This window comes from Erinaceus europaeus, chromosome 2, assembly GCF_950295315.1.
Source record: "Erinaceus europaeus chromosome 2, mEriEur2.1, whole genome shotgun sequence".
NCBI classification, from domain to species: domain Eukaryota; kingdom Metazoa; phylum Chordata; class Mammalia; order Eulipotyphla; family Erinaceidae; genus Erinaceus; species Erinaceus europaeus.
In genome coordinates, this window is record NC_080163.1 from 188102652 (window position 1) to 188127450 (window position 24799).

At 45.4% G+C, this 24799-nt stretch overlaps 1 protein-coding gene across 1 annotated transcript in view; it reads left to right on the plus strand.

Annotated features, from left to right (window-relative positions):
* Positions 1–24799, plus strand: part of FCGBP (Fc gamma binding protein) — an 86532-nt gene that overhangs the window by 30447 nt on the left and 31286 nt on the right. Inside the window, exons 4-7 of the mRNA XM_060185930.1 lie at positions 4447–4819; positions 13515–13571; positions 14909–16156; positions 18353–18702. Of these exons, the coding sequence (XP_060041913.1) occupies positions 13517–13571; positions 14909–16156; positions 18353–18702 (1653 nt within the window). The 5' untranslated portion in view covers positions 4447–4819; positions 13515–13516. The remainder of the gene's footprint in view (positions 1–4446; positions 4820–13514; positions 13572–14908; positions 16157–18352; positions 18703–24799) is intronic.

The following is a 24799-nucleotide window of genomic DNA, read 5'->3' on the forward strand; positions in this document are numbered from 1 at the left end:
AGAAATCAGCAACCTTCAACAGGAATTAGAAGAATCGAAGACCCCATACAAAGAACAAAAAATAAAAAAAATACCTAGCTCGGCTGTGGAATGAGCACTTCACTATTCACGAGGCCCTGGGTTCAAACCACACGACCATGTGGGAGCACCATGGGTCACACCAGGGAGCTCTGTGGGTGGTGGAGCGGTTCTCTAGTGTCTTTCTGAACTTCCTCTTGAAAACAATAAAAATGATAGAAAATTGGGGCAGGATCGGGTAGACTGCTTAGGAGAGGTTGCTTGGCACTGTCACATGTGAAACCCTGAGTTTATTCCCTGGAGCCACTAAACAAACCCAAAAGAATCAAAACAAGCAAACAAAACCCAGCGTAAGTGTATAGCTTAATGAAAAATGTGGAAAGCTATAAATACTCCTGAAAGGCACAAAGGTTGATACACACAAATAGAAGGACAGTGCTTTTTAACAGAAGAGTGATATACTAAAAATATCAATTCCTTCATAGTTAATTTATAAATGCAATACAATCTCTCCAAAATACCTATATCTAGAAATTTTATTATCTTGAATCAGAAAAGGTGATTATACAACTTATTATAAATAATATATATAGGAATAACTATAGAGAAGTTCTGAGGCAGAAGATCATGTAGACATGTGGGGCTACCATTTATCCTAGAAGATATTGAAACATACCATAGGGCCAGGGAGATAGTAATACTGGTAGCACAATAGGCTTTGATGCCTAAAGTCCTGGAAGCCTTAGGTTCAATTCCCAGCACCACTGTAAGTCAGAGCTGAACTATTTTCTGGTTAAAACAAGTGAGTAAGTAAGTATTTAAACAAATATTTAAAAACAAATTTTAGAACTTCTGTAGTTAAAACATGTGGTAGTATTTTAACACATAAACAGCCATGTCAGAAGAAGAGTATAGGGGCCTGGGCAGTAGCACAGCGGGTTAAGTGCACATGGTGCGAAGCACAAGGACCAGAGCAAGGATCTCGGTTCAAGCTCCCGGCTCCCCATCTGCAGGGGGTTGCTTCATAGGTGGTGAAGCAGGTCTCTCTCTTACTCTCCCCCTTTCTGTCTTCCTCTCCTCTCTAGTTTTCTCTGTCCTTTCCAAGAACAGTAGCAATCGCAATAACAACAACAACAAGGGCAACAAAATGGGAATAATGGCCTCCAGGAGCAGTGGATTTGTGATGGAGGCACTGAGCCCCAGTGATAACCCTGGAGGCCAAATATATATATTTATATTATTTCTCACCTATCATATTTACAACTTACTCTGTTCACAAGACCGTGAGGGAAACTGGTACTCTCGTGTTACCAGTAGGGATGAAAAATAATGTCAGTCATACAAAGTAGTGTCTGGCAATATCTGGCCAGTCACATTTACCACTAAATTAAACAATCTGACTTTTTTTTTTTAATTTAAGAAAGGAGACATTAACAAAACCGTAGGATAGGAGGGGTACAACTCCACACAATTCCCACCACCCGATCCCCTCCCCTGATAGCTTTCCCATTATCTATCCCTCTGGGAGTATGGACCAGGATCGTTGTAGATTGCAGAAGGTGGAAGGTCTGGCTTCTGTAATTGCTTCCCCGCTGAACATGGGTGTTGACTGGTCGGTCCATACTCCCAATCTGCCTCTCTCTTTCCCTAGTAGGGTGGGTCTCTGGGGAAGCGGGGCTCCAGGACACATTGGTGGGATCTTCAGTCCAGGGAAGTCTGGTCGGCATCATGCTGGCATCCGGAACCTGGTGGCTGAAAAGAGAGTTAACATACAAAGCCAAACAAATTGTTGAACAATCATGGACCTAAAGGCTGGAATAGTGCAGATGAAGTGTTGGGGGGGGGGTACTCTCTACAGACTCTTGTGTACTTCTGCTTTCAGGTATATATTTTTCCCTGGTTTATGGACACGTGTGAACATATGCTCTATCTCAGGGGACCTGGTCTATATCTAGGTTTGGGGACTTTATTGGGGAGTGGACCACCTGGAATGGAATTAGAGAATACTATGAAAGGAAAGTGATGAAGCTGAAATTTTGTCATTCCACACCTGAAGTCTCTGGACACAATCTGAAGTGAAGCATGCTGGGGTGGCACTCATTAGGTTGATTAGGTTGTGATCTGCGGATGCAATATTATTTGATATGAGTTGAGAGAAGCATGCAGAAAAGTGGGCCCCACCCTAAGGTTCCTGGACTGGGGGAAATATAGGCTCTATAGTGGAAATGTGAGGTTCCTGCTGTCTTAGGGCTTAAGAAGACAATGGATAGTTATTGTTATCATCACATTATTTGGTAATTGGGTTACTTTGAAAAGTTCCTTTGTTAGGGTTTGCTGTATAATACCCAGCATCTATATATAGCTGTGCCACTGGTTACTTCTGTTCTCCCTGGTCTAGGCTTTTGAGAGAGTCAACATATCAAAGACTCAGCCTATGTATTAAAAAGACTCAGATTGTGCTTTAAAAAGATCTAGACATATGATCAGTTTTTCCCTCATATTAGTTAAATAGTGGTTTATATGACTACACTTTAATAGAAGTGTACATAAACACCATTCCCACCACCAAAAGACTGTCCTATCCCACCAACCCACCCACACCCCACCCCCCGACGTCCCTGGAAGCCGAATATCCACCCTCCCCCTCACCACAGGGTTTTTACTTTGGTGCCCTACTCTTGATTTAATCAGATCCTATTTTAGTTTCCTTTTCTGTTCTTCTTTCTCAACTTCTGATGATGAGTGGGATCATCCCATACTCATCTTTGTCTTTCTGACTTAGCTCACTTAACATAATTCCTTCAAGCTCTGTCCAAGATGGGTCAGATAAGGTGGGTTCATTGTTCTTAATAGCTGCATAGTATTCCATTGTGTATATATATCACAGTTTTCTCAGCCACTCATCTGTTGTTAGGCACCTGGATTTCTTCCAGGTTTTAGCTATTATGAATTGTGCTGCTATGAACATAGGTGTATACATATCTTTTTGATTGGGCATTATGGAATCCTTGGGGTATATCCCCAGGAGAGGAACTACTGGGTCATATGGAAGGTCTATGTCTAGCCTTGTGAGAGTTTTCCAGACTGCTCTCCAGAGAGGCTGGACCAATTTACATTCCCACCAGCAGTGCAGAAGGGTTCCTCTGTCCCCACCGCCTCTCCAGCATTTGTTGCTGCTGTCCTTTTTGATGTATGCCATTCTCACAGGAGTGAGGTGGTATCTCAATGTTGTCTTTATTTGCATTTCTCTGACAATCAGCGACCTGGAGCAGTTTTTCATATGTTTGTTAGCCTTTTGGATCTCCTCTGAAGTGAATGTCTTGTTCATATCCTTTGCCTATTTTGGGATGGGGTCATTTGCATTTTTGAGCTCTTTGTATATTTTGGTGATTAGCCTCTTGTCTGATGTATGGCATGTGAAGATCTCCCATTCTGTGAGGGGTCTCTTTGTTTGTGTGATAATTTCTTTGGCTGTCTATCTAACTTTTTTTTCAAAACTTTCTAAAATTTCATTTATTTATTTCCTTTTATTGCCCTTGTTGTTTTATTGTTGTAGTTATTATTGTTGTTGTCGTTGTTGGATAGGACAGAGAGAAATGGAGAGAGGAGGGGAAGACAGAGAAGGACAGAAAGATAGACACCTGCAGACATGCTTCACAGCCTGTGAAGCGACTCCCCAGCTGGTGGGGAGCTGGGGGCTGGAACTGGGATCCTTCCGCCAGTCATTGCGTTTAACCTGCTGCACTACCGCCTGACTCCCTACAATAATCTAATTTTTGAACAAAATTTTATGTATCCTTTGGTTCATCAGTCTTCAAGGATTCTGTAACACAGTACACTGGCAAAAAAAATACAAACTCATGTTGGCATAATAAGACTTGTATGAAATATACTCATTAAATTATCCTAAAATTATGTGGAATATGCTTACATTAAAATTTTTTTGTTTCTCTGAAGTTCAAATTTAACTTAATGCCCTGTATTTTATCTGGCTACTCTCAATCTAGGTTATCATCAATGATAAATGTTATGCCTGAGGCACCAGCGGTCCCAGGTTCAATTCCCCACACAACTATAAACCAGAACTAAGCAGTGCTCAAAATAATACTGCTCATACTCATGTTAGATGTTAACATCACTGAGACAAATACAGAAGAATCATTTAGAAAAACACAACACCCATTCATAATGTCAAAATTCAGGATAGAAGGAAACTTCTTTTTTTAAAATATATTTATTTATTTATTTTCCCTTTTGTTGCCCTTGTTTTTTTTTTATTGTTGTAGTTATTATTGCTGTTGTTGTTGTCATGGAAACTTCTTAAATACAGTGATGTATTTAAAAAATATGAATAAATACTTATACTTATAAAAAATACTATGCAAACATCATCGTGGGTAGCATTACGTTGAATTGTTTTGTTTTTAGACTAGGAGGATCTCCTCATCATGTCTTTTATTCAAAAATGCAATGAAAAAACTGAAGAGAAGATATAAAAATGAGAAAGAAGGGAAACTATGATGCCGTTTGCAGACAGTCCAAAAGAACCTACAAATAAATCATCAGACTAATCAGTATGATTTTTGGGTCCCATAAGACAACAGAGACTGAGTTATCCCTTTTCCTCTCTGCTGAGCAAAATGAAAAGCATTCAGAAGAAGACTCTGAAAGGTAAGAAGAAAGGGCAAACTGACTCAAGGCCATTGTTCAGAACCTGGGGACCAGCACAGAAAGCCTCCTTCACACCGGTGACGGGAGCTGACCCAGACCCAATGCATCTCCAAAAGCAGAAGGCATCAAGGTAGGTGCTTTTTCTCCTCCATGGGTAACACCATCAGTTGATATTATTGTCGAATTAGAAATACTCAGACTTTACTATAAAAGCATTTCTTTAAAAATAGGAATCATGATGTAGTTCTAGAACCAAGGGGTCGTCTGGAAGTATGTTCCATCAGAGACAGGACATAGGCAAGTTTTGAAAGACTATGTAGGGGAATGGTTTAATTAAGCTTATTTGTCATTAATTAAGCTTATAAAGTCATTTGCTTTAAAAATTTGCATTAGTTGTCAGGAGCCTTCACACAGTGTTGCAATGTGGGGCCTTTTTTTTTTTTTTGGTAGTAGTCAACAAATAGCCTTCCTTTGTTTTCCTAATCATTAACAGGAGGAACCAATACGTTGATACTCTTTTGTAGTCATTAATAAGAAGAAATCAGTGAGTGGATTTTGTAGTAAGGCTGCTGACATTTTACATAGAAGTCTTTTTTTTTTTTTTTTCCTTTCCTCCTCCAGGGTTATTGCTGGGCTCGGTGCCTGCACCATGAATCCACCACTCCTGGAGGCCATTTTTTTCCCCCTTTTGTTGCCCTTGTTGTAGATTCGTTGTGATTATTATTATTGCCCTTGTTGACGCAATTCGTTGTTGGATAGGACAGAGAGAAATGGAGAGAGGAGGGGAAGACAGAGAAGGGGAGAGAAAGACAGACACCTGCAGACCTGCTTCACCGCCTGTGAAGCGACTCCCCTGTAGGTGGGGAGCCGGGGGCTCGAACCGGGATCCTTACGCCGGTCCCTGCGCTTTGCGCCACATGCGCTTAACCCACTGCGCCACCGCCCGACCCCCCATAGAAGTCTTTTTAAAAAAATTATTTATTCCCTTTTGTTGCTCTTGTTATTTTATTGTTGTAGTTATTGATGTCATTGTTATTGGATAGGACAGAGAGAAATGGAGAGAGGAGGGGAAGACAGAGAGGGGGAAAGAAAGATAGACACCTGCAGACCTGTTTCACCGCCTGTGAAGCGACCCCCCTGGGGCCCATCCTTGTGCTTTGTGCTACCTGTGCTTAACCCGCTGAACTATCGCCTGACTCCCAGAAGTCTTTTTTTTAATACAATTTTTATTATCTTTATTTAGTTATTGGATAGAGACAGCCAGAAATTGAGAGGGAAGGAGGTGGTAGAAAGGGAGAGAGACAGAGAGACAGAGACAGACACCTGCAACACTGCTTAACCAACCATTCACAAAGCTTCTCCCCTGCAGGTGGGGACCAGGGGCTTGAACCTGGGTCCTTGTGCACTGTAATGTGTGCTCAACCAGGTGCTCCACCACCCGGCCCCATACATGGAAGTCTTATTATGGCCATTAGAAACAAGATGGAATTTGGCTGCAAATAGTTACCATATGGTACTCAACACAGAGAAAATATTTAAAACAATCAGGTATTTTTTTTTTAAGTGAAGAAGGTAAAAGAACCTATGTGAAAAGTAAAGTTTCAATCAAAATGGTAAAATATTGTTGTCAGACTTTAAGTGATATTACATATTCATATTGTAACATCAGAACAAGTGGTAAGAAGGTAACCCGAAGTACACACTAACAGAGTGTAAATTACAATGGAGTTCTTAAGAATATATGTTCAGGGGGTCGGGCGGTGGCACAATGGGTTGAGCGCACGTGGTGCAAAGCGCAAGGACCGGCATAAGGATCCCGGTTCGAGCCCCCGGCTCCCCACCTGCAGGGGAGTCACTTCACAGGTGGTGAAGCAGGTCTGCAGGTGTCTGTCTTTCTCTCCCCCTCTCTGTCTTCCCCTCCTCTCTCCATTTCTCTCTGTCCTATCCAACAACGAACAACATCAACAATGGCAATAATAATAACCATGACGAGGCTACAACAACAAGGGCAACAAAAGGGGGAAAAATGGCCTCCAGGAGCGGTGGATTCATGGTGCAGGCACCGAGCCCGGCAATAACCCTGGAGGGAAAAAAAAAAGAATATATATTCATTATTTCCACAAGGATATAAAAAAAGAAGAATGAAAAACAGAGGAAACAAATGGAAAGTGAATAAGGAAATGTCAAACTTAAGCTCAAACAGCAATAGTTACTTTAAATGTAAAGACTTGCCTAAGGGTTGGGAGACAGTTCATGTAGTAACATGCACAGTTTGCCGTGTTTGAAGACACAGGTGCAAACCCTGACACCATATAGAAGGTTCTGTGGGAAATGGGAAACCACATGACTGTCTTTTCTTCTCTCTGCTTCGTTCTCTATCTCTATCTCTGTCTAATATTGAAAGGAGAGGGGGAAAGAGTGCTGGGAGATGTAGAGTCACACATGTGCAGAAAAGATCCAGTGGCAGAAAAAAATAAATGAGCTAAATACACAAAATAAAATACTGAGATTGGTAGAGTGAGTGAAAAATCCATGACAATTATGCTTTCTTTCAGAGAAGCCCTCAATTTAAATATTGCAACATAGGTAAGTTAGAATAAAACGATAGGAAAATATGGACTATGCAAATATTAATTTTTAAAATCCAGGAGCCTAAACAAATAGAAAATGTAATTACCTTACAGTCCAGTGCTACCATTCTTAGGCGTTTATCTGAAGGGCATAACACTTATTGAAAGGGACATATGCATCCTTGTATTCACAGCTGCATTATTCACAACAGCCAAAAAGTTTGGAAGCAGCCTAAATGCCCACTGACAAATGACTGACTAAAGAAATTATGGAGTGTATACTTTATGGAATATTACTCTACAATAAAAAAGAGATGATACTGTGTCCTTTGAGATCCAGTGGACAGAACTGGAGGTGATCATGCTTATTGAAATAAGTAAAGAGTTGAAAGACGGACAGGATGGTTCCACTCATATATGGAACCTAGAGAACCAAAACACATGAACTTGAAAAAAAAAGGTGGGGGGTCGGGTGGTAGCACAGTGGGTTAAGGGCACGTGGCGCAAAGCTCAAGGATCCCGGTTCAAGCCCCTGCTCCCCACTTGTAGAGGGGTCGCTTCACAAGCGGTGAAGCAGGTCTGCAGGTGTCTGCGTTCTCTACTCTTCTCTGTCTTCCCCTCCTCTCTCCATTTCTCTTTGTTCTATCTAACAACAACAACATCAATGGCAAAAATAACAATAAGGATAACAACAAGGGCAAGAAAATGGGAAAATATGGCCTCGAGGAGCAGTGGGTTCTTAGTGCAGGCACCAAGCCCCAGCAATAACCTTGGAGGAAAAAAAAAAAAAGAAGGAAAAAAAGTGGTGGTAGGGCAAGAGGAAACCAACTGCCTCTAAGACTTAGTGAGAAATGTAGCTGTTGATAGGATAGGGGCACAGAAATTTTGGTGGTAGGTGCAGTGTGGAACTATACCCTGTCCCCCTAAGTGAAATAAAATAATAAAATTAAAAATAGGGGGCTGGGCGGTAGCACAGCGGGTTAAGCGCACATAGAGTGAAGCGCAAGGATCCTGGTTCGAGCCCCCGGCTCCCCACCTGCAGGGGGGTCACTTCACAAGCGGTGAAGCAGGTCTGCAAGTGTCTTTTTTTTCTCTCCCCCTCTCTGTCTTCCCCTCCTCTGTCCATTTCTCTCTGTCTTATCCAGCAATGATGACAGCAACAACAATAACAACAACAATAAGCAACAAGGGCAACAAAGAGGAGAAAAGAAAAGCCTCCAGGAGCAGTGGATCCGCAGTGCAGGCGCCACCCTCCAGTGATAACCCTGGAGGCAAAAAGAAAAAAGGATTTTTTTCCTATAAAAATTCAGCTTTTGGGTTCTGGGTAGTGGTGGCACACTTGATTGAGTGGACATGTTATCATGCCCAAGGACCCAGGTTCAAGCCCCTGGTCTCCACCTGCAGGGGGAAGCTTCACAAATAAACAAACAAGTCTGCAGGTTCTTCTCTTTCTTTCCCTCTCTACTTACCTTTCCTCTTCCAATTTCCCTCTGTCTTATCAAATAAACAATTCAAATCTTTACAAGATTCAAATAGAAATATTTCTAGTCTTCAGAATTAGTATTCTGAGGCTGGGTGGTGGCTAAAAAATTGGGAGTCACATATTAATAACCAATTAAATAGACTTCAGATCAGAGGAAATTACCACTAAGAAGGACATTACGTAATGCCAAAATTATCAGTCCACCAAGAAGATTTTGTTGCCCTAAATGTGTACTCATCGAACAAAAAGGAAAAATCAGAAGCTGAAAGGTGAAATAGACAAACGTACATTTTGGGCTAGGGAATTTTAAAGCTCAGTTTTCAGGTTCATTAAATGTTTGGGCTCAGATGAGTTTTAGTCTAGATTTTTGTCATGTCTAATATGAACACAAAGTACAGTGGTTACTTAAATTTATATATATTAAAATTAAGCAAGAATTTAGTTATTTTTTTAAAGAACTTTTTATTTTATTTATTTTTTAAAATCAGTTCTTTTCCCCTCTTTTGTTGCCCTTGTTGTTTTCTTATTGTTGTAGTTATTGTTGTTATTGATGTCATCGTTGTTGGATAGGACAGGGAGAAATGGAGAGAGGAGGGGAAGACAGAGGGGGAGAGAAAGGTAGACACCTGCAGACCTGCTTCACCACCTGTGAAGTGACTCCCCTGCAGGTGGGGAGCCGGGGGCTCCAATTGGGATCCTCGCGCTGGTCCTTGCACTTGGTGCCATGTGTGCTTAATCCACTGTGCTACCGCCGGACTCCCAAGAATTTAGTTCTTCAAATTTTATTTTAAAACATTTATTTTATTTATTGAATATGAATTTCACATGAAATAGAAAGACAAGGCAGAGCATCACTCTGCAGTACCAAGGACTGAACCAGGAGCCTCAAGCATACAAGCCCGAACTATTTTCACAGCTCATATTATTTAGTTTTAAAAAAATATTTATTTATAAAGGAGAGAGGTAAGGGAGGAGGCAGGGAGGAGGGGGGAGGAGGAGAGAGTACACAAACACAGGCCATAGTTATTATCCTGGCACATGCAATGCCACGGATTAAACTTGGGACCTGTGCTTGTGACGCCCGTGATATGTCATATATCCACTACACTACTTCCAGGCAGCTGTTTTAGTCCTGGCTTGGCTACTTATTACTTGGTAGCCACATATAGTTATTGCCTGCCACAATGGACAGTGCAAAATACAGGAAAATTTCATCAATATTGAAACCTCTACTAGCCGGCATAGATGAACACAGATGATCTTCAGGAAAAGAGAACTAGAGGAAGAAATGGAGAAGGAAAATCTGAAAGACACCAGTGTTAAAGGGCATATTGCAACTTATCAAAAGACTCAGAAGAAATGTCATGGGGGGCCAGGTGGTAGTGCACCCAGTTAAGCACACATAGTGCAAAGCGCAAGGACCGGCGTAAGGATCCCGGTTCGAGCCCCCAGTTCCTCACTTGCAGAGGGGGTTGCTTCACAAGCAGTGAAGCAGGGCTTCAGTTGTCTATCTTTCTCTCCTCCTCTCTGTCTTCCCCTCCTCTCTCAAATTCTCTCTGTCCTTTCCAACAGCAGCAGCAGCAACAACAATAACAATAATAACAGCAGCAACAACAATGGGAAAAAAAAAGGCCATCAGTACCAGTGGATTTGTAGTGCAGGCACCGAGCCCCAGCGATAACCCTGGAGGCAGAATTACCACCACCACCACCACCACCACCACCACCACCACCACCATCATCGAAGCCAAAGCATTACAAAATATCAAGGAGGAGGTGTCAATGCCAAATGTGACCAAGAAGGAGCTAGAGCCAGGTGGCCAGTAAAATAGGTCATGTCACATTTAGCAGAAACAGTGTCAGTTCAGGGAGTGGGGGGTCAGTAGCATAATGGTCATGTCACATGTTAGTGAGATTCAGTGTTCAGGGGGATCCCAGTCACTTTCAAAGCCAGCAACAAGCAGACATCAGGCTCAACCTGACGCTGTTGACTGGCTACGGAAGAAGGGCAAACGCTAGAAGAAGAAGAAGAAGAAGTGTTCAGGGATGGAGAAGAAATTTCCGGGGAGGTAATGAGAGAGAAAGTGGATGCTGCAGGACTGTCAAGTGGTTCAAACAGAAGAAGGAGAGTTTTTCTTTAAGTAAAGGAACACATAAGCAGTTAAGTATGTAGGAAGAATAACAGAGATTAGCCTCAGTTGGGTTCTTGGGAAATGACTAATGCAGAAATTGTTTGGATTCTAGATGCAGAGTTAGCAGTGGAAGGGATCGCTTTGGCGGTGGCAGAGAGTGACGGCTTCCAAGGTAGAAGGTTCAGAGAATTGAGCATTAGGCCTTGACACGATCCTGCCAAGAGTGTGGACTTGAGTTCACAAGGACAGGGGAATGAGGACTGTTCTGGAACAGAGGAGGAACAAGCTCAAGGTTGACTCTCATAGTACCTTAATTGAGATGGAGGAGTTCTCCCAGGGGATATTGGAGACCTCTTGTGGATTCAGAACATGAATGAAGGTGGAAATGGCTGGGAACCCTGGATGTAGTTGCAGAGAGGACATTCCCTGCACCCGTGTCCTGAGTCTGTAAAATGAGGTCTGTGGGGGGACACAGGATGTATATGGGTGGCGTGACCAGTGCAGACATGTCTCCTGCAGATCCTGTCGACAGGGAGAGGCCAGAGGTGCAGACACACAAACACCCCTTGTTAGGACTCAGAGTGACGCTGCTGGGGGCAGGATGCATGTGGTTTTTCTGGCCATAAGGAAGTTTCTCCATTGATTATATCTGGGGTTATAAGGGAAGTTTCTGAAATAGATGTGATATGGAATAGGGCACAGGGTGCGTCATACCTTCCCCATCCCCCAGCTTGGGGCCTGAAAGGAGTGAGAAAGAGGGCCAAAGAGGCATCAGGCATAGAGTGGCGAGTTGCAAGTCTGCCCATCCCCCACTTCGGGGGACCCTGACAGATATTTGAGGGGGATCAACCACAAGGTTAGGGAAAATTCTCCTTCCTCTCATTTCTCACACCTCTTTTTTTTTTTTTTCTGAGTGATTCAGACCTCAGGAGGGTTGAGTTAGCTTTTTTTTTTCCTTTTCCCCCTCACATTTTGGTTTGCAATGGTTGTTTCTTCCTTAGTAATCCCAGCAACTCCTCCTGCCTCTCTTTTCCCTCAGGAGTTCAGTTGCATCCTCCAATGACCTCAGACTCCTCAGGGGCCCACACACATCTCCTCACAAAGTTCCTAGGCCATGCGAGTCTTCTCCATCTGGGAGTGATATTTCTGACTTTTATCCACTCTTCTTCCTGGTTTCCTTTATTGTGCCTTCAGAGACATGGCCTGGGTGTGTGTGTGTGTGTGTGGGGGGGGTTTGTCAGAGACGCACCCACCCTGGTGACCCATAGGCCCAGGCCTAGGTGATAAGATGGGAGGAGTCCCTAGAGGCAGCAGCTGCTGGACTGATGTCAAAGAGGACACCCAGGCATTGCAGCTGCTCTGTCTCAGGGAGACTCCTCAGCAAACAGTGAGTCCCTGTGGTTGGGAGGAGGCTCAGCAGGAGGGATATAACACCCATGTCACCTCTCAGGGGCCTCTTCTCCTTAAGTGCTGCCTAGACCCACATCTCCCATCACAGACTGATTCTAGGGTGGCGAGGGAGCATAGAGTCAATATTCCGTTTTCAGGGAAGGCCAAATCCCTCCACCCCCCCCCCCAAAAAAAAAAAAAAAAACCCTCCCAGAAAGCAAATAATACTCCAGGAAATAGAACCCAGTGTCTACGTGGAACCAGGAAGTACAGCCCTCCTTCCTCCTCCACACAACTATGGCTCCCAGTTTCCACTCTCACCCCACCTGCAGATCCTGCCTTCCACCTAGAATGCTCACAGAGAGTTCTCTGGGAGAGACATAACCCCAGTTGGTCTCATTTTGATGTCATCACATTGCAGGCAGGGTACTGGGGGAAGTTGGTAGTGGAGGGAGCGTGTCCCACTCTTACAGGTCTGGCTTAGGTGCTCAGGGTCCTACTCGCCCCAGACACTGATCCCCATGATAGCTGGAAACAGGATGTAAGTGCCTGAGGACAGCTTGTGAGGGCTGGGGAATAGCCAGGACCTGAATACAGGCTCTTTGCTTTTGTTCCTCAGCTGTAGCTGAAAGATAGAGTCATTGAGCCAGCAAACAAAACCAAATACCACTTTCCATCCTTTTGCTCCCTGCCTCCCATTCCCCTGGGACCCAGGCATTCAGCTCCCTGTTCCCCAGATGTTTCTCTGACGGGCACCATCCTTCCAGAACTGAAGTTTCTAGCAGGTTCCGTAGGCATAGCCACCAGCTGTCCCCAGAGGCCTCTGAAGACCCAGGTGACCAGGCTCACCCTCCACCCTTCCATGGCCTTCCCATTACCTGTGATCAGCTGTCTCCTCCGGGAAGTTGGCACCTTCTGCCTGGCAGATTGCCAAGGGCGTGGCCCCGAGAAACCTGGGACTATAAAGCTCAGCCCAAGGGTCAGACCTGCAGCTCCGGGGACCTGCAGGTGAGAGAGGCTGGGGGCCTTTTGGAAGTGGGACAGCCGGTCCTCTACTTTTCCCTCCGCCCTGCCCTTCCTATTTCTGCCCTTATACTCACCATTCACACAGCTACCCTGCACACAAACAAATTCACACACTACCCCTTAGATCTGCCAAACTCAGTTTCCCTTCTGCCTGGGGGAGCCTAAGACCTTGAGCCCTTCTGTTGGGACAGACGAGCATCCCATGACCGCCCCCCCTCCCCTGCAGACATGGGTTCCCTGTGGAGCTGGTGGACGATCTGGGCCGGAGCAACCCTCCTGTGGGGTAAGTTGGGTCAAAGCCCCACCTGGGTCTGGTGAACTGCCTGCTGGGTTCGGGACAGGGACATTGTCCTCCATGTGCCACCTCCACACACTCATCTCCCAGTGGCACCCCCAGAGTTCTACAGGGGCACGTGGTGAAATTCACCCATGTTCTCATGGTCCTAGAGGAGAAAGCAGAAGAAACCTGAGTCCCCAACTTTAAATATGACAGGATTTTCTGCAAGTCCACTAAAATTGTGACCCTGGTCACATTTGTCTGAGATGATGGCGAATTTCATGGTTGTCATTGTGCCTCATTGTCTAGGGGTAAATGCACTGCTGGAGTCATCAGAGAAGTCACAGTACTGGTGGTCCTCAGTAAATATTTATTTAAGTTGCTTTTGAAAAATCCCTTGACCCTGATCCTTGTGATCCTTGATTGCCCTTCTGTTTTTCCTTTTTGGACCCCTACAATGTAGCCCTACATTCTCTCCAAAAATCCCTCAGATCTTTCCCCCTCATTGTCTTCTCCTCAGCCCTCGACAATCTTCCTAGTTGCTGTTGGAATGCATCCACTTCTTTATACCTGTAGGAAACATTTTGTGTGCACTCTGGTCATCTTCATATACTCACCCCCTCAATTCCTACTGAGACAGACTGCAAACTGGCACCTGGATCCAGCCAACTGGAGCCCCATGGTGCCTGAAACAGTGGTGGGTTGAGGAGTTTACATGGATATTCAGGCTATTGATTTCTCCAGAAAAATAATAAGATCTGCCATTATTATTTTATATTTAGCTACTGGGGCTCAGTGCCTACATAATAGCTCCACAGCCCCTCCTGGAAGCCATTTTCCCCTTACTTTGATTCTGATATACAAAGAGAGAGAGAGAGACAGAGAGAGAGAGAGACAGAGACATCTGCAGCACTGATCCACCTCTTGTGAAGCTTCCCCCAATGTAGATGGGGACTAGGGATTTGAACCTGAGTCCGAGTGCATGGTAACTCTTGCCCTCTACCTGGTGTGCCAAAATACATCCAGAAGCTGTCATAATAACAGACTGAAGTGACTGGCAACAACCCACTTTCCATGGCCTTGAGTGCTGTAGTCGGCATCGGGGCTGTGTCACACACTGACATGACTTGCTTAGTCCCATCTGTATTTGAGTTCCAGATCCCCATCCAAACTGCTGTGTATTTTGAAAAATTATTTCTTACGCTGCAGGAATAAGGAGAAGAGAGAGGAGAAACATCCAAGTTTATATATTTCTGTTACCCAGGTCCATGGCAAGTGAGGGAGTGACTTCTCTGCTGAGGTCGTCAGATGAGCAGAGCCATAACTGTGCTTTCTCACTGCAGGGGTGTCCCAGGAGGCCTCTGTGAACCCCAGGAACACCGGGGGAGAGGAATTCCTTGCAGCCTTCATGCAGAACTACCAACCCGGGTACAGCAAGGCCAGTCTCCACCTACTGGTCACCAGCATGTCAGACAAAGCTGCCACTGTCTCTGTCCTCAGCCAGGCAGATGACACCTCTCAGAAGGTCACCGTGAGACCCGGGCTGTCGGTCATGGTCAACATCAGCTCCAAGGCTGAGATGATGGGCAGCACCACCTTCAGGCACGCAGTGGTGGTCCACTCTGACCAGAGGGTCTCTGTGCAGGCCGTGAACGTTAAGCCCGAGACAGCAGAGCTGACACTGCTGCGACCCGTCAGTGCCCTGGGCACTGAGTACTTTGTGTTCACCCCCCCCAGTGTCTCATCCCAGAATGTGAAAGAGTTTGCTGTGGGGGCCGGTGCTGCAGGCGCCACAGTCAGTGTGCAGCTGAAGGGGGCAGTGACCTTCCAGGGCAAGTTCTACCCTGCAGGTCAGGTGCTGAGTGTCACCCTGCAGCCCTATGAGGTGGCCCAGGTGCAGAGTAATTCTGATCTCTCAGGGTCTAAGGTCATATCCAGCAGCCCTGTGGCTGTCTTCTCAGGTCACACCTGTGCCCAGAAACATACAAGCTGCAACCACGTGGTGGAGCAGCTGCTCCCCACATCTGCCTGGGGCACCCACTATGTGGTGGCCACCCTGGCCTCTCAGGTCCGATTTGACTTGGCCTATGCGGTGGCCAGTCAGACCACAAAGTTGACCTACAACCAGGGGGGCACCACTGGCTCCCGTGGGCTCAAGGAGGGGGATGTGATGGAGTTTGAGATCCGGCCTTCCCGACCTCTCTATCTGACTGCAGACAAGGGCATCCAAGTCCTGCTGTTTGGCACTGGGGCCTCAAGGGACGATATTAACTATGACCCCTACCTGGTCCTGGTCCCAGATGTGGCTTCCTACTGCTCTTCCTATGTGGTCAAGAGCATGCCAGACTCCAGAGGGGTGGCTCTCGTGGTGGTACCAACCAAGGCTACCGAACAGGTGACTTTGGATCACCAGCCACTTAGGAACCAGCTCACCTGGACACCAGTGCCAGGCAGTGAGTTCTCCTTTGCAGAAGTGGCCCTCAGCTCGGATGACAAGACCCATGTGGCTGAAGCCTCCACCAACTTCGGGATGCTCACCTTCGGGCTGGAGGAGGCTGTGGGCTATGGGACCGCAGCTGCCTGTGGCCGGAGTGAGTGATGGGCAGTGACCCTCTGACCCTACCTCCCAGCTGATCCCTTTGCTGGCTCTTTCCCCTTCTCCCCTTTGGCACTGGGTGAGCTGCATAGATGCAGCACAGTTCTGTGTTGTCTTTCCATTCTCACCTCTCTACCTGTTTCTCTCTCTCTCGACCTTCTCTCAGTTGACCCAGAGAGGCCACACAACTGTGGCATCCCACAGGTGCATGACCCTGGGCTCATTTGAAAAAAAAATGGGCTGGGTGGTAGCACAGCAGGTTAAGCACACATGGCACGAAGCACAAGGAACAGTGTGTAAGGATCCTGGTTCAAGCCCCTGGCTTCCCACCTGCAGGGGGGTCGCTTCACAGGCTGTGAAGCAGGTCTGCAGGTGTCTATCTTTCCCCGTCTCTGTCTTCCCCTCCTCTCTCCATTTCTCTCTGTCCTATCCAACAACAACAGCAATAAAAACAGTAACAATAATAATAACAAGGGTAACAGAAACGGGGAAAAATGGTCTCCAGGAGCAGTGGATTCATAGTGCAAGCACTGAGCACCAGTGATAATCCTGGAGGCAAAAAAAAAAAAAAAAAAAAAAAAAAAAAACCAAAAAACCACCAAAAAACCGGTGGGCCAGACAGTGGCGTACCTGGTTAAGCACACACACTACAGTGCATAAGGACCTGGGTTCAAGCCCCTGGTCCCCACCTGCAGAGAGAAAGCTTCACAAGTGGTGATGCAGGGCTACAGTGCCTCTCTGTCTCTCTCCCTATCTCTCCCTCACTCTCAATTTCTCTCTGTCTCTATCTAATAATGATGATGATAATAATAATAATAATGTCAGACTTCCTATCTCCTTCCCAGACTCTCAGGAACAACACTATAAATAATAGCAACCACCCAGGGTGCCAACGGTCAGTAGAAATGCCAGTCAGCACAGAAGCAGGGCTCTTGAAGCTGTCAGTGCCTGGCATTAGCCATTTGTATACTGCTTTTTTTTTTTGTGGGGAGAGTGTTTCCTAGGGCAGTGCCAATGTACTAAGAAAGTTACAGGGATCACGCCAGCAGTTTGTTATAAACCAGTTGCAAATATTTGATTTTTTTTTTCTTCCTTTGGGTTATTGCTGGGCTTGGTGCCTGCACCATGAATTCACTTGCTCCTGGATGCCATTTTTTCCCCCTTTTGTTGCCCTTGTTGTTGTAGCCTTGCTGTGGTTATCATCATTGCCATTGTTGATGCCATTCATTGCTGGATAGGACAGAGAGAAATGGAGAGAGGAGGGGAAGACAGAGAGGGGGAGAGAAAGACACCTGCAGACCTGCTTCACTGCCTGTGAAGCGACTGCCCTGCAGGTGGGGAACTGGGGGCTCGAACCAGGATCCTTAAGCTGGTCCTTGCACTTTGTGCCACATGCGCTTAACCCACTGCACCACCGCCCGACCCCCATATTTGATGTTTTTAGCAATATGCAGTTATATCAGTTGCTAATTGCCACTCCCCCTGCCTTTTTTTTTTTTTTTTTCTAATGAGCAATGAAGGCCTCAAGCATGGGCAAATTTCTCTTGGTCCACTTTTTCAGTTAAAGGAGGAGGGAGAGACGCCACAGTATCAGAGCTTCCACTGGTGTCCTGACTTGTGCTTGGGTTCCAGCCTGGGATGCATACATGACAAGTCATGTACCCTACCCACTGGGCAATCTCTGCAGTGTCTGTTGTGATATCTCCTCTTTCATTTACTATCCGATTTATTTGGGTCTTCTCCCTTTTTTGTTTTGTGAGTCTGGCTAAAGGTTTGTCAATTTTGTTTACTCTTTCGAAGAACCAACATTTACTTTCATTGATCTTTTGTATGGTTTTCCTATTCTCAATGTTATTTATTTCTGCCCTAACTTTAGTAATTTCTGTCCTTCTGGTTGCTTTAGGGACCACTGGGCAATCTCTAACTCCATGTTCTGTCGTTAAAAAGGCCCCCCCTGGCTCTTGACCAGAGTAGGAAGGACAGGAAGAGTGGGAAACAGGGAAGAAAGCCAGACGTGACATTTGCATGATTATTTCAGGCCTGTGCAGCCCTCTCTGCCTGTGGGGATCCAGAGCTCATGTTTCCCATTTTTAAAATGTACTGACTGCCCAATCTCCCCAAGGCAGGGGAATTTGGGGATCCTACTGCAGTGGATGGGCCTGACTTTTCTCTGCTACCCCTCCCTCCCCAGCCATGATATCCGAGGAAGTGGCCACCTGTGACGATGTGAAGTGTCCTCCCGGGCATCGCTGCCAGCTGACAGAGGGCAAGGCCAAGTGCGTGGAAGTTTCTTTGGTCACCTGCCGTGTTCAGGGGGATCCGCATTATACCACCTTCGACGGCCTCCGCTACGACATGATGGGCACGTGCACCTACACCATAGCAGAGATGTGCGGTGAGGATGAGAACCTCCCTGCCTTCATCGTGGAGGCCAAGAATGAGCACCGTGGCAGCCGCCGGGTCTCCTACGTGGGCTTTGTCACTGTACGCGCCTACAGCCACACGGTGTCGCTGGCCCGCGGGGAAGTGGGCTATGCCAGGGTGAGTGTCTACAGTCCTCTTGTTCAATAATCTTGTCAGAAAGAGGAGGCAAAGGTCAGACAAAGGCCTCAAATCTCAGCCCCTTTGCCTTAGGGAATAGGGTGCAGGGAAATATGCCCAGTGGTGAGGGACTGGGAGACAGGGCTTAGAACATTCATTGCAGACCTTTAACTCCTTTTATCCTTTTAAAAAAGGATTCTTTATTTTAATTTTATTTTTGAATTTATTTTTTTCTTTTGTTGCCCTTTTTTATCGTGATTATTATTGTTGTTATTGATGACGTTGTTTTTGGATAGGACAGAGAGAAATGGAGAGAGGAGGGGAAGACAGAAGGGAGAGAAAGATAGACACCTGCAGACCTGCTTCACCACCTGTGAAGTGACTCCCCCCACCCCCAGCAGGTGGCGAGCCGGGGGCTCGAACTGGGATCCTTACACTGGTCTTTGCGCTTTGCGCCATGTGTGCTTAACTCACTGTGCTACTGCCTGACCCCCTATTTTTTTTTTAATTTTAAAATGATTGATTATGAATGAGAGGAGAGAGACCAGAGCATTGCTCAGCTATGACACAGTGTGGTGCCAGATACTGAATCTGTGGCCTCTGGAGCCTCAGGCCATGCAAGTTCTGCGCTCTCAGAAACTGAGTCACCTCCCTGGTCCTGAACTTGTATATTGTTTAAGGACGCTGGGAGACAGAGTGTGAATTTATTTTAATGAGCAAGATGCCAGAGCACTGCCCACACCATTCAGCACTGGCTATACTTATGTGGTCTTTAATAGCAAAAAAAAAAAAGCTCAACAATATGCCATTTCTTCCTTTTCTTTCTTTTTCCTCCAGGGTTATTGCTGGGCTCGGTGCCTGCACCATGAATCCACCGCTCCTGGAGGCCATCTTTTCCCCCTTTTTGTTGCCCTTGTTGTTGTAGCCTCGTTGTGGTTATTATTATTGCCCTTGTTGACGCAATTCGTTGTTGGATAGGACAGAGAGAAATGGAGAGAGGAGGGGAAGACAGAGAGGGGGAGAGAAAGATAGACACCTGCAGACCTGCTTCACCGCCTGTGAAGGGACTCTCCTGCAGGTGGGGAGCCGGGGGCTCGAACCGGGATCCTCATGCCGGTCCCTGCGCTTTGAGCCACATGCCCTTAACCCACTGTGCCACCGCCTGACCCCCAACAATGTGCCATTTCTTAAGTGACTGAACACTTCATTTAGTGAGCACATATTATGCACTACATTTTCTTCTTAGCATTTGCCATGCGTTAATGTACTTAAAGTTCACAGAGATGAAGCCAAGGAGACAGCACAGTGATTTACACAATAGTCTTTCATGCCTAAGGCCTAGAAGTCTCAGATTTAGTTCCCAGAACCACATCAACCAGAGCTGAGCAGTGCACTGTTAAGAAAGAAAGAAGGCAAAAGAAGGGGGACCACGTGGTGGTGCACTGGATTAAGTGCTCATGTCACCATGCCTAAGGACCTGAGTTGGAACCCTTGTTCTCCATCTGCGGGGGGATGGGGAGGGTTTGCTTCACAATCTGTGAAGCAGATTTTCAGGTGTCTGTCTTCCTCTTTCCCTCTCTATCTCCCCTCTCCTTTCAATTTCTCTCTCTCCCATCGAGCATAATAGGAAGGTAGGAAAGAAAGGAAGGAGAGGAAAGGAGGAAGGAAAAAAATAGCCGTCAGGAGTGGAGGATTCATAGTGCTGGCATTGAGCCCCAGCAGTAACCCTGGTGGTGATAATAAATAAACTTTAAAAAAGGAAGCAAAAGGGGGTCAGGCGGTAGCGCAGCAGGTTAAACACACGTGGCGCCAAGCGTAAGGACTGGAGTAAGGATCCCGGTTTGAGCCCCCGGCTCCCCACCTGCAGGGGAGTCACTTCACAGGCGGTGAAGCAGGTCTGCAGGTGTCTGTCTTTCTCTCCCCCTCTCTGTCTTCCCCTCCTCTCTCCATTTCTCTCTGTCCTATCCAACAACAATGACATCAACAACAACAATAATAACCACAACAAAGCTACAACAACAAGGGCAACAAAAGGGGGAAAAATGGCCTCCAGGAGCAATGGATTCATGGTGCAGGCACTGAGCCCCAGCAATAACCCTGGAACCAAAAAAAAAAAAAAAAAAAAAAAAAAAGGAGGCAAAAAAGGAAAGAAAGATGGGGCCAGGCAGTGGTGCACAAGGACCTGGGTTCAAGCCCCTGTTCTTCCCACCTGCAGGGGGAAAATGAGAAATGAGTGGTGAGTGACACAAGGCTGAAGGTGTTTCTCTGTCTCTTTCCCTCTCTATATCCTCCTCCCCTCTCAATTTCTATCTATCTCTGTCCAATAACAAATGAAATAAAGATTTTTTTAAAAAAGAGTAGAGACATTTTTTTTTAAAGAAAATGAAATAAGGGAAGGGAGAGGGAGTGAGAAAAAATGAGTGATAGAGAAAGAAAGAGAGAGAGAGAGGGAGAGAGAAAAAGGACCCAGAAAGAAATCTGTGGGAGCAAGCATCATTAATATAGTAATACAGTTAGATGATAAAACCAAAGTTTAGAGTGATGAATGGCTTCTCAAGTTCCATGAACTTCCCAAGGGCTTTCCAAGAGCTAGTAAGAGATGGAATGGCACTTGGGTTGACTCTTGAGTCTAAATCTTTAAAATCTAGGCTGATGTCTTTGGAAAATGGATTGCTACTCAGCCGAAGCAAGTAACAGCCTAGAGCAGTTATTTCTCTTTTCTCCGTCATATTACTGTGAACATGTTCAAGCATCTAGAAAAGTTGAAATTACTGTACAGTGAGAGTTCATATATCAGTCACCTAATTTCTAAGTATCTCACTCTTCTTGAATTACCATATCTCTATCAGACATGTATCCCCTGTTTATTCAGTTATCTCACTTTATACATTTCAAAGAAATCCCAAATTTCACTTCACTCAAAAGGATCTTAACATGTATATAATTACCTAGAAGATGGTATTTTTACACTTCTTTCTTGCTTGAAATCGGGAGTCGGGCAGTAGTGCAGCGGGTTAAGCGCATGTGACCAAAAGCAAGGACCGGCGTAAGGATCCCGGTTCGAGCCCCGGCTCCCCACCTGCAGGGGAGTCGCTTCACAAGCGGTGAGGTAGGTCAGCAGGTGTCTATCTTTCTCTCCCTCTCTCTGTCTTCCCCTCCTCTCTCCATTTCTCTCTGTCCTATCCAACAACGACGACATCAATAACAACAACAATAATAACTACAACAATAAAAAACAATAAAGGCAATAAAATAAAAAAAGAAGAAAGAGCTGTTTGGGGTCGTGGGATAGCGCAGCAGGTTGAGCGCACATGGCGCAAAAAAGAATATACAGGAGCCCTTTGAATGGGTCTAGTCTCCCATAAGGTGCATTCTGCTCCATGTCCACAAGGCGGCGACATAACCCAGTAGGGCCCCTGCTGGGCGGGCATTGTTCCCACTGAGCTGCCCCTTGGTCTGGACTAGTTGTTGCTTTGGGCAGGGTGCTCGCAACCCACTGATAAGATTTGTTCCTGGTAGCTTCCTTCCCAGGAGCTAGAGAGAGGCAGGAGACAGGGTTCGCCAGGCAGAGCACCAGGCTTACGAGTCTGAGGCGCCACGTTCCCTGGCCTGGTGGGGTGGCCACAGAGACAGAAGGGTCCTGGAGCTCTGCCCTTGCTCCCCTGTGTCTGTGCCATGGGTCAGTCCCCTTCTGTCTCCTGCTCTGCTCCAACCCCCTGCCAGGAAAAAAGTGATTTGAGCACCTGTGCTGGGCGGCTGGGCTGTGAGGAACCTGCTGGAGTTCCCAGACTTCTGTGGACAAGGGCCAGAATGGAGCCCCGTTCCTTGCCCCCCTGCAGGGGGAGGAGAGGTGAGGCAGGTCTTCAGGGGTCTCTCTTTATCTCCACATCTCTGTCTCACCCCTTCCTCTCAGTTTCTCAGTGTGCTTTCAACTCAGAGAGTATGAACTAACTCTCACTGTCCAACACACACACACAGACACACACACACACACACACACACACACACACACGAACACACACTTATTCATTTGTTTGTTTGTTTATATTTAATGTCACCAGAGCCTTGCTCAGCCCTGCGTCATGCTGTTACAGGACCCTCAGAGCTTCGGGTAGGAGAGTCTCTTTGCATCAGCATTATGCCATCTGCCCCTACCCATCTCCCTCTAGCTCTCATCACTAAACATAACATAAAATAAAATAGGACCAAGTAGTAAGTCAAAAAGGAGCTTGGGGAGAAGTAACTGCCCAGTAATTATCATCTTTCTCTCTTTGAACCTACATCTCATTACTAAAAATATTAAAGTCAATAAAAATATTTTAAAAGAAGTCCTTGGACTGGGAGACAGCTTAGTAGCTAGCATCATTCTCTCTGTATCTCTGTCTCTCTCGTGCGATATTTTAATATAATAATACAATGAAATATATAAATATTTAAATAAGATTACCTTGTGCTTAGGAGCTACCTTAAGGGTTCTGCCAAAGACTTTCATGCCTGTGGCTTCAAGAACCCTGCTTCCATCCCTGGAACCACCATTAGCTTGAACCAGATAGTGTTCTGGTATTTCTTTGTGTGTGTTTCTCCCTGGCTCTGTGTGAGGAAAAGAAAGTGAAGACAGGGAGTCGGGCAGTATCACAGCAGGTTAAGCGCAGTTGGTGCGATGCACAAGGACAGTTTGAGCCCCCAGCTCCCCACCTGCAGGGGAGTCGCTTCACAGTTCTGCAGGTGTCTCTATCTCTCTCTCACTCTCTGTCTTCCCCTCCCCTCTCCATTTCTCACTGTCCTATGCAACAACAATGACAACAATAATAATAATTACAACAATAAAACAGCAAGGGCAACAAAAAGGAATAAATAAAAACAAAACAAAACAAAAATATCTGAAATCTTAAATATCTTTGAATTTTATTAAAATATCTTTGAATCAAAAGTCACTGACTTTTGACAAACATAAAACCCAAAGCTCTGTTAAAATAAAGACAGTTCTCATCACTCTTGAAAATTCCTTCATGTCCTTTCCTAAGCAGCCTACTACCCATTCATAGTTGTGACTTTTTCCATCATCGTTTCACTTCTTATTCAAGAACTTCATATTAATGGGATCATACAGTATAAAGAAGCTTTTTGTGTAAGGCATCTTTTGTATAAGGAATTTTTTGTAAGGCATCTTTTTGTGTAAGGCATAATACTTTAAACTCCTTTCATTTTGCTGTGGTTCATTTGCTAATAGGCAGTGCATTCAGATTTCTTGAAAAAAGGTATGTTATGAGAAGTGTGGCTTTCATTTTTATTCTCATCTGCTTTTCCCCATCCCCTACAAGTAACTACTTTTACTTAGACCTTGAGTAATCAAGTAGATTTTTATTTTATTTTTATTATTGGATAGAGACAGAGAAAGGGGAGGGAGAAGATAGAGAGGGAGAGAGACAAAGAGACACCTCCAGCTCTATTTCACCGCTCATGAAGCTTTCCCCTTGTAGGTGGGGACCAGGGGCTTGAACCTGGGTCTTCGTGCACTGTAGTGTGTGTGCTTAACCAGGTGCACCACCACCTGGCCCCAAGTAGATTTTTTTTTTTTTAATGCTAGTACAAATTGGCTTTTGTAGGTTAGTTACAGATGTCAGTAACTTGCCAAAAGGTTTAGAATTCCTGGTAGGATTTTAGGATATGACATTGCTAGGAGAAAAGAGGAATTCATGAAATGGTGACTTCAGCATGGTCTTATTAAAAAGAAAAAGAGAGAGAGAGAGAGAGAGAGAGAAAAGGAAAAAGTATAAGTGCACTTATAGAAAAAAAAAGTAGGAAAAATAAAAAACTGGGGGGCCAGGTGGTGGCGCACCTGGTTGAGTGCACCTCGTTGAGTGCACATATTACAAAGCACAAGGACTGTGTTCGAGTCCCTGGTCCCCACCTACAGGGGGAAAGCTTTGCGAGTGGTGAAGCAGAGCTGCAGTTGTCTCTCTTTCTCTCTCTCTTCTCTCTTCCATCTTGATTTCTGGCTGTCTCTATCCAATAAATAAATAAATAAATAGTAAAAAATTAATTAAAAAAGGATTTAATAAAAACTGGCAGGATTTATAAATATGTGTTTGCACAA